The 20,317-nt window shown below is 39.1% G+C and overlaps 1 protein-coding gene across 1 annotated transcript in view; it reads left to right on the forward strand.

Annotated features, from left to right (window-relative positions):
- Window positions 1-3,112: 3,112 nt before the first annotated feature.
- ADAMTS19 (ADAM metallopeptidase with thrombospondin type 1 motif 19) overlaps window positions 3,113-20,317 on the forward strand; it is a gene marked incomplete at its 5' end in the record, with an annotated part of 238,706 nt that continues 221,501 nt past the window's right edge. The window contains 2 exons of the mRNA XM_081036202.1: window positions 3,113-3,127; window positions 3,618-4,382. Of these exons, the coding sequence (XP_080892328.1) occupies window positions 3,113-3,127; window positions 3,618-4,382 (780 nt within the window). The remainder of the gene's footprint in view (window positions 3,128-3,617; window positions 4,383-20,317) is intronic.

Here is a 20,317-nt window from a genome sequence, read left to right on the forward strand (position 1 = left end):
TGGTTGATGCTAGCTACCATCTGGTAACATATGTATTGACCTGTCTTAAGCAGCATATTTTTCCCAGCTGCTCTCCTCTTCCCTCTAAGGTTGGTAATGCACACACATGTCACACTCCTGCTTTTTCTCCTCTGTTTTACCACACAATTCACTCAGTTCAAAATCAGGCTAGTTCTTTCTTTCATATACATACATACATACATACCTATGTGAAATTTACTCAAACCCACTTTAACTGATGCTCTTTTTTGCACAGCTAAGTCTCTTCTAGTTAGAGCACAAAAACTTCCCACAAGTCATTTCTCTCTTAGGCTTGTTCTCTCTGAGGGTCAGATAAATCATGGTGATAGTCACTGATCACCAACTGAGCTAGCGTTGTAATTCCAGATCAAGAAATTGGAGTTGGAATAAAATACCATTCAGATCTCAATTGCCATCATCTTTTTAAGCATCTTGGAGAATTTCCACACCTTTTCAGTGTAAATTGTTGAATTAGAGTGATGTAAATAAATAAATAAATAAATAAATAAATCTTTCCTACCTTTCAAAAATTGATTACTAGGAGAAATATGTACACAATTATAACCCAAATGATTTATAAAAGCTTTTGAAAATATACCAATAAATTATAACAATATTTTAAATGGGAGAAAGAAAAGAGCTTGCTGGGCATTAGGCAAACCTTTCTGTAACAATTAAGATGAACCTCTACTATGAGGAATTGGTAGGGATTATGTGTTAGTGGGGACGGGGAGGGTCGGGGGGTAGGGGAAGGCAGAGATGGGAATATACATAGGCAACTTGTGTTTTTTGAGAAGTATATTTAATCATATAGCTCATCTAGTTTTAAGGAATCGCAAATATGTTCCAATAAATACATATAATTTAATATGCATTACTTCTATAGATTTACACTTTTGTTGTTTTTAAAATTACATAAGAAACATTTAAGACATATCCTAGTGGAGGTATTTCATTGAAACGAGCCTTTTGTTTAATGATTTCCTCTATTTCTTAAAAATAAACTGCCTCTGATTTCTTGCCTAGTTTTAAGTCTGTATAATTAAGTTCTTTAAAAAGACGTGTGTGTGGGTTCCTAATTCAGATATTTCTTATCTGGATTCCCACACCCATCGTAGTAACTCATTTTAGAACTTTTGCAAGACAAGGTTTGGAGACAGGTCATTTTTGACAAACACACCTAGAGTGTCTTCACGTTTGTTTTTAAACTCTGGACGATTTGCAGAAAGTTTTCTAAGACCCAGCTTATTCAAACAGTGGCTTTCCTTTGAAATAAGATAGTCTGCCTCCCTTAAAGGCATAGTAGTCACCTTTGACATGAGGAACAGAAGGTAAAACAACAAAGGATGTAGGGAACCAATCTCAGCGCTGGCATTTTTTAAAAAACGGATTTGCATTAACTCTTATTTCTCGGTGTCTGGCTTAGTCCAGAGGGTGCAAATGGCAAGTTAAAAAAGTCACCCATGAGTCTGATGTGAAAGGTTTGATGTGGCCAAAAAAAAACAACAAACAGGTGTGGAAAAGGGCATAGGTACCATGAAGAGCTGCAAGAAAGGAAGCAATAATATTTAAGGTTGAAATTTCCCCAAAAGACAGAAATAGCAACAAACAAACAAACAAACAAACACACACACACACACAAAATGAAAAAAAAAAGCACACGAAAAAACAAACAAAAAAAACCCACAAAACATTTGTCAATGTACAAACAAAGTAAGAAAAGGCAAATAATCTCACTTGGCCTGAGATCTTTAGAATAAATATTTAACATTGGACCCTTTAATCTCACCCTCATTAGGAGTGTGTGTGTGTGTGTGTGTGTGTGTGTGTGTGTGTGTGTGAACGGAGGGGGAGGAGGAGAGATAGGAGAGAGGGAGAGAAGCGGAGGAGGCGGGAGAAATTGATAGCGCTGATGAATGGGAAGCAAGAAAGATAAGGTGGGATAAGGGGCTCAGAAATGTCAGGGTGTCTACTGTCCTGGAAACCTTTGAAGCACACTCCATGACGAATTACATTATCTCCAGGCTTAGAAAATTCCTAGAGACAAAGATGGGAAGAAAAATCAAAGGTCTTTGGTAAATGGGGCTGCTGCTTTGTACTAATGTCTGCTTTGTGTGATGTGCGATGGGGGTGGAGGGGTGGGGGGCGGGGGACTCGACCAAAGGAGGAGCCTGAGTAAGGGGGTGGCAAGGGGGAGGCACTTCTACCTGCACGCACCTCCGCTGGGGGTGGGTGAGTGGGTGCTGTGTTAGGCTCCCAGAGTAGCCAATCAGGAGTCAGGTGAGGAAATTTAGGTCCCCACCCATCCCAACCAGGAGTGTGAGCACGTGTGTGGGGCTCTGGGACCTTTGTCCCGCAAAGTAACACTTGGCGGGCACCCCTTGGTGGTTTTTCTTATTGGATCTGTTTGCATCTTTCCGCCTCCACACCCCACCTCGCGAGTCGCGTCTCCCCTCATCCTCCCTCACCCCCGCCCCAAATTCCCTCCCACACCCTGCGGGTAAGAGCCTGCAGCAATTTGGTCCCCAGGCGTTTGTGGAGATTGGCACACCCGTTTGCTGGGTCTGCAGCACTAGCCCCTGGCAGTTGGGCGCGGGTGCGGGCGGCTACCCTCGGCCCGGACACCACGGCTCTCCTGCCCGCGCGGGGCAGTACTCCCCGCGTCTTCAGGCAGTGCTGTGCCCGCCTCGCGCCTGCCGGCTCTCGGCTGACTGTGGGTCGGTCCTGTGGGGCTCCGGAAACTTCTGCAACATCCAGAACACAGAAAATAGACTCATCACCTAATTCGCCAGGGAGCCGAGCGCTGCGGTGCCTGCCCCCGCTCCTCCCCCCACCCCACCCCCGCCTGTACTCAGGCAGCCTCTCGGAGTCATACAGCAGCCCCCCGCCCCCCCGGCAGACAAAGGGCCTGGGCAAACTCGCCGCCCGGCCTCCTTGCGCTCCGGGGAGGCGGCGGCGCCCGCGGTGGATCGCGCAGAGAGGCGCGCGCGGGACGGGGAACCGCGGGAGCGCGGGATGGGGAAGAGCTGCGACATGCGCCTGGCTCATCTCTGCTGCTGCTGCCTCCTTTACCAGATAGGGGTCTTGTCGAATGAGACCGTTTCAGGTAAGTTCTGCCGGGTCTTGCGGCTTGCTTTCCAACGTCCCCAGCGGAGAAGGGGAACGCACGGGTCGGTAGGGCTAGTGCAGCCTGTGCGTGGCGAGCAGGGCTCAGTGGGCAGCAATGAAACGAGCGTGTGGGTGCGGAGGAGGGGGTCACGCTTGTGAGCCCAGAACTGTTCTCCAGGCCTCCTTTTAACGATCCCGAAAGGATTAGTTCCCTCTATGAGAGTAATGATGTTTGCAAAGGTGCATTTACAGCACCTGGAGGAAACTGGGAAGCCCGTAAATGGATAGCTCTGCTCTGGCACGTACTTAAGAAAATCATTTAATTGTGCTCGAATCTTTGCACCTTTCCACAACCAAGTACTGTCACCAGACTTGACTGCCTCACTCCCTCGCCCCTCCCCCCACATAATCGTACTTTTATTTTGAAAATGCTGGGGTCTGTAATCTGATCGCCAGGCTTCAGAGGTTGCAGGACTTTCAGGGGCTAGACGGGTGGTCTCCGCCGCCTGAACGCCGGCGCCCTGGGGCTGGACCAGCGTGAGCCTGGGCATGCTTGTGCACTTCAGCCCCGCACTTCTCTGTCTGCCCCGCCCGCAGGGCTGCAGTTCGCCCCCGACCGCGAGGAGTGGGAAGTCGTGTTTCCTGCACTCTGGCGCCGGGAGCCGGTGGACGCGGCTGGCGGCAGCGGGGGCAGCGCCGACTCAGGCTGGGTGCGCGGCGGAGGCGGAGGCGCCCGGGCGCAGGCAGCCGGCAGCTCCCGCGAGGTGCGCTCCGTGGCCCCGGCGCCGCCCGAGGAGCCCGCCGAGGGCCGTTCGGAGCCCTGTCCCCGGCCCCCACCGCCTCCGGGGGGCGAGGAGGACGAGGAGCTCGAGTCCCAGGAGCTGCCGCGGGGCTCCGGCGCGGCTGCCGCCCTGGCCCCAGGCGCTCCGGCTTCGTGGCAGCCTCCGCCGCCCCCACCACCGCCCCCGTCTCCGCCCCCGGCTCAGCAAGCCGAGCCGGAAGGCGACGAGGTGCTGCTGCGGATTCCGGCCTTCTCCCGGGACCTCTACCTGCTGCTCCGGAGAGACGGCCGCTTTCTGGCGCCGCGCTTCGCGGTGGAACAGCGACCGAGCCCCGGCCCCGGCCCCGGCCCCACGCGGGCGGCAGCCGCCCCGCGCCCTCCCGTGCCGCCCGACGCCTCCTGCTTCTACACCGGGGCGGTGCTGCGCCACCCCGGCTCACTGGCCTCTTTCAGCACCTGCGGAGGTGGCCTGGTAAGCGCCCTCCTTCCCACTGCACCCCGCCCCCCAGCCACTCCTCCCGCGCCCCATAGGCCGGGCTGATTTGCATGCACCTCGTCCCCGGCCGAAGGGCTCGCCCTGAACTTCACCCTGGTGCGCGCTACCCAGGAATCGACAGCGCTTACCTCCAGGGAACACATCAGGGCAGTTAGTGAATCTGAAGGCTCGTGGGAAGGGTTAATAGCCTTCTTCCAGATGTTTATACGTTTCTTCCGAATACTGTAGGAAACTGTCTCCTTAGAAGTCTTCCCGCGGGTTTTACTTCTTTCTGTTTTCCAAAGTAAGCCCACCACGTGGTGTCTTTCAAGAGAAGGGGAGACAACCAATCTGCTCACTGCTGAGTCTCTCTCCTCCGTGTGTGCCCCCCACCTCCAGTTCCTCATCTATTTATCTTATAGGTTTTTTTTCACGTCCTACTTCAAAGTTGTCAGAACAGTTCTCTAAATTAGGTTCTGACGACTGTTTAGAATTTAACCACATCCACAGCCTCACCGGTCAGGGACAGGCGCTGAGCTGTACCAATGGAAAGCCTGGGAGCTGTTGGCTCAGGGCTGACATTAGATCCAGTCGGTTTTCAAGAGGTTATGGTTCCATGATTTAACATTTTCTTTTCTAAGGTTTGCATTTTATTTGGCAATAGTTCCTTTTCTTCTCTCCACTCCATGGAGGAAAGTAGCAAGCGCAAGAGACTTGCTAAAAGGCCTGTTGGAACTGGAGATTGAAAAAAAGCCATTTGCTCGGTCTGAACAGTAGAGATCTCATTCGAGTTTTTCCTCGTCGGTCTTGACGCAGGGTTTGGGATAATTGTTACCTCCTGTAAGTTGGCCTTTATTTTGTGGTAAAGTGTACATAGCATAAAAGTTACCGTTTTAACCATTTTATAATGTCTATTTCAGTGGCATTAGGTACATTCACGTTGCTGTGCAGCTATTCTCACCATGATCTTTACTATTGGTTTAAGGCAAAACCTACAAAATATTGAAAACACCCATGTGACTTGTGGCTTTATTTTGTTGTTCCTAGTGAGCTGTTGATGAAATCCACAAGGACTCGTCTGAAAGCAACGTGTCTATTTGGAGAAAAATCTAATAGTAATTATGTAATCCTTTTCAAAGTACTTAATCTTTCTGGACCTCATTTTTCTTATTTATAGCAGAAAATATCAGCACAATCAAAGGTACCCCAAACCATGAAGTGTCAAAAGATGGTTAAAAATCCAAACAAAATGAAACTGGAAATTTTTACCTATGCTCTCCTAAGGTCCCATAGTCAAATGATGTAAATTGCTGGACAGGGCTAGATTTTACCAGATGCTCATAATGATGAATATTCAAATATGGACATTTTTAGCCACGAGTGAGAAGAATTGGCATGGAAAAATCACATGAAAAGCTTTTAAAAATGTTTTTTGTGGAACTGATGTTTGAACACTTCACTGGGAGAAACTTTTTGTGGGGATTTCATTGTCCACCAGTTTTTGGCCGGGAATTAAGTAATTACATATAGAAAGTTCTTAGTGTGGTGGAAGGAAAGGGGATAAAGCATTTCACTGTGTTGAAATGTGGGCTTTTGGTCACATTTTCCAAATGAGCTATGCCTTCTCTCCATACTTAAGGAAGCAAAGTTAGGATTATGACTGGGTTTTTCATAGACTGAATAGGAGTTTGACATACCTTCCTGTTTATCATGTTGGACTTCTACTCACTTTTCCTATTAACCACATATGTATATGTTCTGAACTGGGAAGTCTTTGTTATTGAGGAATGCTGACGTTGCCAGCAATACAGTATGGCAGTCGAACTTTGAGTAAAAAGTTAGGCAAATAGCCAGGAAGGGTGGGTTTGTTACTCCAGACTCTCCCCTGCCAGCCCTTTTCCCTGAGGGTGGGTTAGGAAAGAGTAAGCATAATCTGTTATCTGAATTCCTAGCATTGGCTTGTTCCCCGATGATTGACAAGTCCTTTACTTCTCCGGGCTTCAGTTTTCATAAGTAAAAGGAGAGAATTGGATAATGTAATTAGCAATTGGTTGGTAGAATTAAAATTCTATTGGATGTTAAATGTATTCTTGGTCCTGTGTTAGGGGCTCATAGATTAGGAGAAGGACATCATATACAAGTAGATGAGACATAGGCTGTCATGAAACAGTGACATACTGACATGATGAATCACATGTTACGCTTGAGGTAAAGTCCCGCTTGGGCAGTTGGAAAAGGCTTCCCAAAGCAGACAGAGTTTAATTGGATTTGTAAGCACGGAGAGGCTTTTTCTTGGCAGAAAAGGGCTGAAGAGAGTTTTAGATGGAGGGAAGAGACTGAATGGAGATGTGGAATTGCAGTGTATTAAGGGAATGAAAAATAATTTCCCATGACTAGGCCAGATGGTGCGATAAGGGGAAATGATCCTAAAATACCTGGTGAGATCAGACCTCAAAAGCCTTGGATGCTAGAGCATGGGGTTTTTAGCTGGCTGTTGATTATCACAGGACTACATTTTTGCTCCTCTATATTTCCAGAATTCTGTGATCCTGTAATTCTAATGTGAGGAATCACGGTGTCTTGATATGAAGGTGAATTACTTATAAATGCAAGTGCCTTTAATTTGCAACAGTTTTTTCTTCTCAGGACCAGCTTTCTGATCCTCAGTTATCCTTTCCCTTTTCTCAGTGGTTATGCCTACTGGTGCCTGAACTCAACACCTTTTGGATTGTTACATATTTGAAAGGATCTGAAAGTCTCTTCCAAAGGAAATAGACCATCAGCTATCCAGTATTGCAAAGTGGTGAACATTTATGAGATTGGCCACTTCATTCTTAGATTTCAATCTAACTTGTGCTGTGAAGGGAAAGTCCTAGAATGGAGATTTTGGGCACTCGGTCAGGTGCTGGCTTTTCAAAGTGCGTAATCTTTCTGGGTCTCATTTTCCCTATTTATAACATGTACAAATGGTATTATATATTTAACAATTGATGTATGAAGTGTTCTTGCTATTTCCCCTTATTAGTCTCTAATATTGAATGATAATCTTATTTGAGCCATACAGTCACTATAACAGGCACACAAATATCATAATACTGAGCAATTAAACATTTATTGAACAATTCATTTGAGCAAGGCATTGTGCAGATACACAGAATAAGACGAAGAAGACGAAGAAGCTTTGGTAGGTTTCAAGGAGTTCCCAACCTGGCCCTCCAATCATAAATGTAAACAGGGAAATACAGTAGGTTGAGATATGTACAAATGTAGGTATGCCCTAAGTGCCATGATGGAACTATCTTGTTCATCTCTTTTCATTTCTGCACCATTGTAAGATAACTACTTTTTAATAGGCATTCCATAAAAATCACTGAATAAAATACAACACGTAGCACTTTATTATGCTTGAAGTAATCTCTAAAAAATTAAAATACAAAAAGCAATAAATTAAATTCCATGAAAAAGTGCAGCAATTATGGTTAGTCAAAATTAACATAACGCTTACACCCATACACACACGCACACACACACACTAGGCTAAGGTAAACTAGATCAGCACAGACCTTGCTTATGGTTCTCTTTAGATGGACTGTTGAAATGGCTATCAGTAATATTTAGATTAATTTTCCAGGATGATAAAGAGTGACTCCTAAAACTACTTAAATGTAGAGTTTTATATAGTAGTCATTTTGATTAGCTCTTGATACATAATCTGTAGCTTTGTGTAAATTCATTTTCTTTTTTTTTGCAATTTACTCCCTTACTTGAATTAAAGTATTTGATGCCATGGCAAGTGTTGAACACTTAAATATTTGGCGGTACCCATTTTGGATAAGGTACTTTACCAAGTATCAATACAAAAGCAGGAGGGGAAAGTGTCAGCTCAGGGGCCGGGGGAAGGGTACTGCATAATGAGAAGAGCTGGGGTAAAAGGGACATCAACATCCAAGTGGAAAAAGTAACACAGACTCACCTCGCACATCTACCTTCTCCGTTTGAACCAAATCTTAGGAATGACAGAAAATGTATTCTAAATAAATCTAAAGCAGTATTATGAAAGAATGCCATCAGTGCATCAGACATTTTGAATATCTCCTGAAAGACTGCAAACAGTTTGGATTGGATTAATGGAAAACATATATGGATGTTAGAAAACATCTGTGAATGGTGGGAGTTATGTCAGAGGAGCTGCTGCATACACAGAGAAAGAGGGTGCAGTGGGCAGAGGGGAGGCCAGAACAACAGAGTCATTGGCCTTTTCTGATGTCCAGTTATGCCAGCTAGCGGAGGCCAAATGTGTGTCCCTAGGCAAGAGCAGAGAGAACAGACAGAGCTTTCCGAGGCATATTGGTGACACCAGAGGACAGTTGAATTATTGGCTCCCTGCTTCCAGGAGATGGTCCTGTCTCTCCAAATAACTGGAGGAAAGCTGGGTACCTGAACTAGTCAACAGGTGGGGAAACCAAAAAGAGATGAGCTGACACCCAAGAATATTTTTTAAGAAAATGAACCATATAAAAGAGAGTCATCAAACTCTGGTTAGTCAATACGTGAAGCAACAGAAGTAACAGAATAAATAGAATACTTCAGCAGAGAAATAAGAATGGATATACATGGAAAACAAACAGGAGTAGCTTCTATTCAGAAAAAAATGATTAGGTACACTGGAATTAAAATTTTTTGATCATTAGAATTAAAAACTTTGAAGATGAACTGATGAGTAAATTTGTGACGTAGATCAAACCCAGGAATTATCCCAGAACATAACATAAAGAACAAATGGATGCAAAATATGAAAGAAAAGTTGTTAGCCATAAATCATAGATCTAGATGGTCCAAATTTCTCTAATAGGAGTTAATTTTTAAAATAAGTTATATAGAGTTTTAAAAATACGTGCAATGTATTTAATCATTGGATTCTCATTTAAATCACCAAACTATACATTCATTAGCCAACCTTTGGTTGTAAGGCCAGATATTACTTACTCCATTGACTGTAGGTCAGAGAACTGGTGTTCCGTATGAACCTAACTCAGCATTGCACCCAAACCAATTTCCAATATAGGTTTCTACATTTGGAATAAAAATTAAAGACAATTTATGTGCAGAATCCTAGACTTCTAAAATTTTCAAATCTTTTTTTTCCATTTTTACTTAAATTTATTAGGATAACATTGGTTAATAACATAAATTTCAGATATACGACTTTATAATACAGTATCTGTATTCTGTAATGTGTGCTCACCACTCAGAGCCTGGTTATACTAGTACATTTGAGCGTCTTTACCCTCTTTGTCCTCTCCTCATCCCCTGCCCCTCTGGTAACCCCATTCTCTTGTCTCTATCTATGAGTTTGTTTTTTGTTTGTTTTGTTTGTTTATTTGTTGCTTTTTGTTTTATGTCCGACATGTGAGTGATAGCATATGGTTCTTGTCCTTATCTGTCTGATTTATTGCACGTGGCATAATACTCTCAAGATCCATCCATGTTGTTGCAAATGGCAATATTTCATTGTTTTTATGGCTGAGTAGTAGTCCATTGTATATATGTACCACATCTTCTTTATCCATTCACCCATCAAAGGACATTTAGGTTGTTTCCATGTCTTGGCTATTGTGAATAATGTTGCAGTGAACATAGGGATACATATGTCTTCATGAATAAGTGTTACAATTTTTTTTTGAATTTTTTACAGTTGTTTCATGCCAAATGAATTTAGAGCTTTTTTTAAAAAGTGACTTTCCAAAATAATCATGGGCACAAAGACATCTTTTGTACTCGTAGTTCACTGGCTATAACATTTAGTGTTTGATTAAGTTATGTAATTTCAAAATGTTGTGCCTACATGTGTTCAAACAAATACAGTTGATTGTTGTTAAACATGCCAGCCTACTGGTGGAAATCATTGTTCGCAGTAAGACAAGGGAGGAATCTACTAGCTTTGAGCGTTCAGCATGCAGTGGGTTCTGAATGGCGTGTACTGTTATTTAATTCAATGATATGAGTTGCATTGGCTAATATGACCATTGTTTGTTCGTTAGAGGTTAAGAGAGCTTTCTTTGTATCAGAATCAAATTTGCCAGAGATAAAGGAAGATACCTTCAGACTGAAGGACCGACCTCCAAACTCTGATTGACATAAGAGAGACACATTGTGGCAGAATATTAGAAAATCAAAGATAAAGCGAAAATTCTACAAGTTTAATAAAGGAGAGATTTTCTACAATGGAATGAGTGTCAGGTTGACATTAGAGATTGATTCTCTAAATTGGACACTAGAGGATCATGAGTTGATAGCTTCAGAGTTCTGAGGAAACGTTCTCAGGATTCTCAGGGTTCTCAGGATTTTCAATCCTGAACTCAGCCAAACTATCATTTAAACCTATAGGCAAATTCAAATCATTTTCAAAATTATAAGCACTCAAATCTTACTGCACAGAACAGCCAAAAAGTGTGCAATGAAAAGTCTTCCTCCAACACCTGTTCCCCAGTTATTACTCAGTGTTCCTTCTTAGAGGTTAGTAGTTTCTAGTGTTTGATCTAGAGCTAGCTGATACATAAACAAATAAATATCTATATATAAATTTGTAGCTTTTTAAGCCAACATGATTTACACATACATGTGAATTTATTAAGTCTGAGTACATTAAGAGGTTCCCCTTTCTGTTTCGGTAGTTCCATTTTATTTGCAAGTGTGTGCCATAATCTACCTAATCAGTTTGGAGTTGCTGTACATTTGATTTCAGTATTTTCCTATTATGAACAGTGCTAAATAAATATTAGGTTGGTGCAAAAGTAATTGCAATTTTTGCAGTTTAACCTTTTAAACTGCAATTACTTTTGCACCAACCTAATAGGACTCTTGTAGATATGCCGTTTTGCCTATGTAATGAACATCTGTATCCAAGGTGATATTGCCTGATTCATACCATAAAGTGGTGCTGCTTTACATTCTCAGGCCTGCAGAGTATAAGAATGCGTCTTTCTCCTATGTCGTTATCAATATGGGTGTTACTAAAAATTTGGTCTTTGTGCAATCTAATAGGCAAAAACGTTTTTATCTCAATGTAGTTTTAATATACATCTTTTTGTATTACGATGAGGCTGAAATCTTTTCATATTTTTATGCTTATATCCTCTCCTGTGAACTTTCTGTTCATATCGTCTCATTATTTTATTAGGTTTTTGGCCTTTTTCACTTCTAATTCCAGAGCTTTTTTAATATGAGCATTTTAAAATGATATATGCTAATAACAGGATAATATATGCTGAGTATAGAAAGTTTAGAAAATATGTAAAATAAGGCATCTGTAATCCTACCATCCATAGATAACTGCTGTTAACTTTTTAGTGGATATGCTTCAAAGGAAATACAAGTATCAAATAAACATTCACAGTATTTTTAAAATTTACTGGTAAGCTAGGAAAAGAAAATTTTCTCAAACATCATTTTTGTTCATAATATTGGCACAAATTATGCAGATTGATAATATCCAGTGGGCATGCTTGGGGAACACTTAATGTTATACATTATAGGATAATAAATTGGTAGAGCGTTTTGTATGGTATATATTTAAATTTTAAATGTGCTTACCCTACCTTTCGGCAATCTTGCTTGTAGGTATCAATGTTACAGGAATATTCATATATGTGTAAAAGATTTATGGATGAACCTATTCGTTGCAGCTGTTTTCTAGAGCAGAACACTAAATATTCATCAGTTGTGGGCTAGTTATTCCTATATTGTGCTGAATGTCCAGGGAACAAAAGATACAAGAAATGGTTCTTTGCTTCAAAGTGCTCAACGGTTCTTCTAGGAATCGTTTCTTTGCCTCACCTTCCCATCCTCCCTGTGTTCATCACGGTTCTTGGATTTAGTAAGTGTTCGATGTCTTTTATTAACTTAAGAAGGATCCTGTGGTTTTCTAGTTTAAAACTTAGAATGACACAGGTGATCATGGTCCTGCTGACACTCACACCTGTATTTGAGTGGGACAATATGGAGATATGGCATACTTAAGTCATTCGTCTTATTTAAAAAAGCAATATAGTGAATTCTAATGAAAAGGATCAGCATGCTGGAGGAATAAGTGCCGTTGTACATTAAAAGTTAATAAACTCTTTAATCATGTATTAGTCTATGTCTTAGTGAGCTGAGAGAATTCAGGCATGGGCCAATTTTCTGAGAAAAATTTTTGTTCATTTGAATAATATTTATTAATATTAATATTATATGTTTTTATTTGAAGCGTATTCACTGAGTCATAAGTAGAGTATACTTTTTTAATTCAGGAAATTCTTTATAGGAGTCTTAAAATGTTTTTTATGCAACACTAAAACAGTACGTTTTTATTGAGCTAGTGCATAATTGAATGTTTTTGCTTAATTGCAATGACATTTTTACTCCACATGGTTTTATAGCTTTGTGTTTGCAAAATAAAGAATAATCAGAGGAGTTCCAGGTTTCTGATAGATGGGAAGTGTATTAAGTTAGGGACATAATCTTGCCATATCTTGCGGCAGTGGGAGAACCCGGGGTCCGTCTTGGATTATGACTTGGGGGGTTTACTGAAAGGAAGCTTTAAGATCCCCTTAGCCAAGTGAGGACCATAAGTTGATACAGAGTGCATCTAGGGTGCAGCCATGGTGAACACATCATCTTGTCTCCATCTCATCTTTATTCTAATGCCAAGCCCTAGACTGAGAGAAGTGAGAAAATGGGAACTCAGCCATTTCAATGCTCCCAGATATTTGAACAGAATTATTGCATGGCGGTGCTGGGAAGGCCCTTGGGGATGAGATAGCTTAGGACTCGTCTTTCCAGCAAGAGAGACTTGATGTCATTTCATAATTCATGTGCATATATCTGCAGCAAATTATTAACTCTTCAGGCTTTCACTCAGATGATCCAGGGGCTGGTGCTGCTGAGGCCAGGCCAGTTTTGGCATTATTAAACAGGTTCTGCTTGCCTGTTGTCTTCCATTAAAAAAATAAGATCTAAATATATGTTTTTCTTCACAAGCACGTAAACATATTTTGCCCCAGATGTTTTTCAGCCCTCTTATCTCTGCCTGGCTTCATCTAAAATATATGAGCATTTCTGCAGAGAGCCCACATTGCCAGCTATTTCCTTACGCTTCTTGGTGCCCTGTTTCTTAAAGTCTGGTGTGCAGACACACCTTATCAACGTCATGGTGGTGGGAGTGAGGTAGAGGAAGTTGGGGATTCCCCATGTAACGTGAGAATCCCAGACTGAGCCTCAAACCAAGGAAATATATATATATATATATACATATTTTTTTTTCAAGGAAATATATTTAAAAAGAATCCAAGGTAATCCTTATGCAAGCTAACATTGGAGGGCAGCCACTCTGCTGGCTCTGAAAACTCAAGAACTCATGATCTTTAATAAGTCGATTTGGATCCACCAAACCTTACACCCTAGGTGTTGCGAATGAATTTTAATGCTCTTTTTCAGTTCCAATTATAATAAACTTGGATACCTTCTGTCTGGAACTTTAACATCCTCCCAGGAACCCCCTTAGATCCCATTGAGCTAGAAAGGATTTTATGGATTTCAAATGGTAATTCAATAGGCTATACACATGAACAAGTTGGAAGATCATATCATGGGACGTTAAGGTCAATATGAATGTTTTTCTACTTTTCAGGTGAAAAAATATTCACAAATTGAAAGTCACTTCCCATTCTAGAATTTGGAAGTAAATAGAACAAATTATTTCAAACTATCATGAATAATGGTAATGTAGCCAGGAGACTTACTCCAGATATTTCACAATTGTTATTGTAATAACATAAAATTTATCAGAATTAAAGGAAGAAACATACTTTCAGATTTGAAGGGGCCTACAGTATCCCAAGTTCAGATAGGAGTAGATGAAGACCAAGGCACATTATAGAGGAATATTAGAACATCAGTGAGAAACAAGTTCACTCTTTGTGAGAGATTATCTACGCTGATTGGCAGTGCATTGTGGTCAGGTAAAGAGGATGCTGGAGATGCATGAGAATTAAATGGTAAGCTATCCAAATGACAGAAATAAAATAGCAAGTTTTAGCTACGCATTCACATCCTACGAATTTGGATGTCGTGAGTCCCATAGAACTCATTAGAGTTAACAGTCAAAAACGAAAAAAAAAAAAACATGCTAAGAGGAGTGGCCAGGCAAATAATTATGTTAGCTAATCTGACTAGTGCAAATGGTCTATCTCCATTATAATTTAGATTTAAATGTATGTATTAGCAGCTAAAGTGTGATACATATATCTCTACTCTAAAAGTATCACATGGCCAGCAAATATTTTAGTGTGCCCTGTTCACAAATAGGCAGTTTAATTATTGATAGAGGAACTTATGTATAACTAGCATAGGGTTTTTGTGTGGTCTGAGTCTAGTTGCTGGTAAAATAAATATAACTTCAAAATTTTATTACAGAAAAATAGAAAGTTTGAGTAATTTATCATGGAAATAACAATAATGTATACATATAATTAACAAAGTATTATGTCTGAGTAACTTATTGTGGAAATATGTCTTTTCATAAATTTAATTGTTTAGTGCACCATTTTATCTACTAACATGGATAATTCCTGTGTTTCTATAACTCTTTAATTAGAGGTGGTTGTAATTAGTAATGTTTTGAAAAATATCAAATTGGTTTCTTAAGATGAAAATGCCTATGTAGAAACTTTTCTGAGAAGAACCTAATTATTTCTCATTAGTAAGATAGACTCTTGTATATGTCCACGTATATGATTTGTCAGTGTAACAAATTGAAAAGGATATTGTGAATGCTTTTTTTTTTCCTAATATTTTTTTTCTGGTATGATTTACATACCATGAAATTCACCCAAATGTACAATCTGGTGATTTTCAGTACATTTACAGACTTGTACGACCATCATCACAATTCAGTTTTAAAACATTTCCATCACCCCAAAGAACCCCTCATACCCAGTTGCAGTCACTCTATTCCTACCTCTCCAGCCCTCAGCAACCATTAATCTACTTTCTGTTTCTATAGATTTGCCTTTACATTTTGTATAAATGAAATCATATAAAATTTGGTCTTTTGTGTCTGGTTTCTTAAATTTAGCATAATATTTTTGAGGTTCATCCGTGTGGTAGTATATGTCAGTAGTTTATTCTTTTTCCTTGCTGAGTAATAAACCATTGCTTAGATAGACCACATTGGGTTTACCCATTCGTCAGTTGATGGGCATTTGGATTGTCTCCACTTTTCGGCTTTGGTGAATAATGCTAACATGAACATTTGTGTACAAGTCTTTGTGTAGATACATATTTTCATTTCTCTTGGGTAGATACCTAGGAGTGGAATTACTAGGTCATATGGTAAATTTATGTTTAATATTTAAGAAACTGCCAAATTATTTTCCAAAGGGCTACACCATTTTAAAGGTGTTAGGGTTCCAGTTTCTCCACATCCTCAACAACACTTGATATTGTATCTTTTTTATTATAATTATTCTTGTATCTGGGCAGTGGTATCTCACTGTGGTTTCAATTTGCGTTTCTCTAGTGACTAATTATGTTGAACATCTTTTCATAGCCACTCATATATCATCTTTGGCAGAATGTGCATTCAAATTTTTTGCCTATTTTAAATTTTTTGTCTTTCTACTATGTAGTTTTTAGAGTTCTTTATATACTCTGGGTGTAAATTCTTTGTCAGATATATGATTTGCTAATGTTTTCTTCCAGTCTATGAATTTCTGTTCATTTTCTTAATGATGTCTTTTAAAGCCAATTAAAAAAAAAAAACTTTGAAAAAAATCCAATTTATCTTTTTTTCTTATATGGAATGTGCTTTTGGTGTATCTAAGAACTTTGTGTCTAACTCAAAGTCACTTTTAGGTCTATGATTCATTTTGAATTAATGTTTGTATATGAAGTGAGATAAGGTCTGAATTAATCTCTTTGAGCATATCTATATCTATATCTATGTCTATATCTATATTTATTTATACTGGGGGTGCCAAAAATGTATGACATGACTTGTATTCATCTTTTGTTATCAGTATATATCGAGTATTACAATTTTAATACAGTTATTTTTCCTTTCTTAAAATGTGTATTTGGTTGGTACAAAATAATTGTGGTTTTTGCAATTATTTTTAACCTTTTAAACTGCAATTACTTTTGCACCAACCTAAACACATTTTTTGGCACCCTGTGTGTGTGAGGATATAGATATAGATATAGATATAGATATAGATATAGATATCTGTAGATAGCTCCAATTTTCTCTCAGTACCATTTGTTGAAAAGACCATCCTTTCCTCATCAAATGCCCTAGAACTTTTCTCAGAAGTTAATTCAAAAGTTAATTAACCATAAATATAAATGTACTTTTGAACTATAAATAGTGTTCTTTTGATCTGTATGTTTATCCTGTCAGTACCATACTGTCTTGATTTCTGTCATTTTATAATATGTTTTAAGTGCAGGACATTAAAGTCCTTCAACTTTGATTTCTTTTTTTGAAACTGTTTTAGCTATTCTGGCTCCTTCACATTTCTATGTAAACTTTAGGATCAGATCATCAATATCTCCAAAGAGTCTGCTGGGACTTTGAAAGGGGTTGTGTTTAAAGATCAATTTTGGGAGAGTTTTAATCTTAAACAATACACAAGCTTTTTTTTTTTTTCTTTTTTTGCTATCTGAAAATGATTATCTTTAGAGCAATTATTAGAGGATATTTATGAACACCCCACTGATTAGCTACTGATAACTCATAATGTTTAAAATGGATGAGATTTAAAATTCATAAAGGATTTACGGAAACAAGTAATCAAAGCCATTCGTTTGAGGTTCACAGACAAGGAATACAGATAAGGTATACAGATAAGGTATACAAAAGAGGAAGTTATAGAATTATTTAGTGTCTTTGCAGGATGAGGGCATGAATTCAAGTATCAGATTTAAATATTGTTGCATACATCCCACTGCTGTGAAAAAGACCACAGAATTCCTAAAGTTTATGTAGAAATGCAAAGGATCCGGAATTGTTAGGGTCAGGGTTCAAATCAAGTAAACAAATAAAAGCAAACAAACTAACAAAACCCAAATCAACCTTTTCAAGAAGTAGATTTTAGTTGTAAACATTCAGAGTTATTCTGTAAATATAAACCTGTATCCATATTATTTTGTGTGTTTATTCAAACAGAACCAAGAATTCCAGGACAGTGCCTTTTATTAAAAGCCAAAGCAATATACTCTCTCTGGTAATCTGAGTTTAGGTTATAGGAATCGTGATTGAGGAAACGTTAGGGAAATAAAGGCATTTAGATAGTTATATATTAAGCGTTAATTTAATAATGACATAAAGAAGCCTAGTAAAGGTTAGAAATACTGTATTCCAATAGATAACTTTTCGCATTTTAGCAGCTCTTACATAGGGGAGTTTCATAAAACTTTAGGACGGCATCTTAAAACTGATGATGCCGAAAATTTGATATGAAAGCAAATGTGGACTTGGTGACATTTTAGGAAGTAAGTGTTTATGAAGGTCTAGTTTCAACTGTTGTCCTGGAAAACTTGGCTCCGGAAGTAACGGAATAATCCTGAATGGTTCTATTCAAATCTTTGATTTTGAGTAATAATAATGTATGGAGATATACATAGGAAAGTTTTATAGGTTTTTGTTTTTTTACTGTGCTTAAAAATCATCTGTTTAAAGTTGACTCTAGGTCAAGATTAAACCAAATTTTCACCTCTATAAATTTTATATTAATTCTGAGTTTCAAGGGATAACACGATGGCCCAAGAATTATATCGGGAGAGATACTTTGGATTAGTCAGAGGAAAGTGGACAAGACATATACAAATATCACTTGGAAGTTAGGTCCACATCTTAACTGGTAAAATGGTAAGTTAAAGAAATATATTTGATTATTGTTTAATTCCCATGATTGTTTATTTTGCATTTTTCAGTTTCTAGAGTTCTTTTTCCTTGTGAGGTCCCAAGAGTTGACATAATCTTTATGAATTGACACAACCTTCCTATGAAGGAGGTGGAGTCCTGAGGCAGTCAGTGGGTGGAAAGATAAAAGAGAAGTCAAGTCACTGATGCATATTTAGAGTATGTTTTAAGCTTAAGAATATGGAAACCTCTTATTTTTATTTGAAATGCTTTGGAATAACATACTAAAGAATCCTTGGGGACAGCCCAACACTGCACATTAATATGGTTTCAAAGGTTTCCAAAGCATTTGCCTATAGTTAGCTCAGTTGTAGTATTTTAGTAAGTGTTCTAATAACTTGGCTGCTCTTGCCTTTGGCGGTGGTGTCTTCGCAAGTGCACAGTGTCCAATTTTGGGGTGCTTGGTCACATGGTCTTCCATGTTCTGAACCTATTAATAACTCACCATAGGCTTGTAAGAGAATACCTCAGACTCTATATTAGAACTGCATAATCAACTGTATACTTAATCCTTCTCTCATTTCTTCCATTACCTATTCCTCTAGAAGACACACATGCAGTCTTGTGTTCAGTGCTTCTATCTCCTCCTGTTCCGGTAATTTTGAAATAGATTTCAATTAATTAGTCTTGGAGAGTTAAAAAGTAATACAATATAAGTGAAAGAGAAAACAGTGGACGACCACCGTAATAATAAAAATGGTTATAACCAATTTCACTAACAATTGTCACCCCAATAAATTAAAAATAAATAAATAAGAAAAATAATAATAACATAGATTTTTAAAGTACTTTACAGTTTCTAACCTGCATTTACAAAACCTTTTGGTTATATGATATCTATATGGTCTTAGGAAATAAGTGACCTGCTCAAACAAATGCTTATGTGTAAATCTAGTTTTTATAAACTGAATTATATTTTAAGGGCCCTAAAAGGTGTAGCTATGTAAGGAAAAACTGTTGGAAATTTTTTGGTAAATAAATTGTAACCCCTAATTTAGACTCACTTTTTTAGTGCAAATCTGGTTTGGAAATGCTTTATGTTTTACCTTTTAATTTAGAATACTCTTTATATATTTTGAAAGTGCTCATAAACTTTACATATAAAAAATAAGAATAGCTTTTTACGAGGTGTGACAATTAAGTTTGTGAACTTTGTTGTGACACTGTTGCTAACCTTTTTTGATATCAGAGGGATTATTCATTATGAATTTGTATCAACTGGATAAACAGTTAACCAAATTTACTATTTGGAAGTGCTGAAAAAGCTGCCTGAAAAAGTTAGATGACCTGAACTTTTGGCCAACAATTCATGGCTCTTGCATCACGACAATGCACCAGCTCACATGGCACTGTCTGTTAGGGAGTTTTTAGCCAGTAAACGAATAACTGTATTGGAACACCCTCCCTCCTCACCTGATCTGGCCCCCAATAACTTCATTCTTTACTTGAGTAAAGATCAAGGAAATATTGAAAGGAAGACATTCTGATGACATTTAGGACATCAAGGATAATACGATGACAGCTCTGATGGCCATTCCAGAAAAAGAGTTCCAAAATTGCTTTGAAGGGTGGACTAGGTGCTGGCGTCGTACATAGCTTCCCAAAGGGAGTACTGCAAAGGTGACCTTAGTGATATTCAGCGATGAGGTATATAGCACTTTTTCTTGGGTGAGTTTGTGAACTTAATTGTCTGACCTCGTATGTCATGGCAGTGGTAGGTAGTAAACGACAAGAGACATACCTGTAAGAAATAGAAAAGGTACTCGAGTCTTCCACTCTTCCTACCTGCAAGGACAGGAAGCAAGTGACACCTCCACCTTTTTCTTTATCAAATCAGTGAATGGAAATGCTGCTGTTTCTGTTTACATCAATCTTAAATAAAGAATTGAGGCTGAGAACATACGGTAATAGCTACTATTTATTGAACACTACTGTATGCCATACTCATACTACTATAGGTATGGCTAAT

Source organism: Rhinolophus hipposideros, assembly GCF_964194185.1.
Source record: "Rhinolophus hipposideros genome assembly, chromosome: 23".
Lineage (NCBI taxonomy): Eukaryota > Metazoa > Chordata > Mammalia > Chiroptera > Rhinolophidae > Rhinolophus > Rhinolophus hipposideros.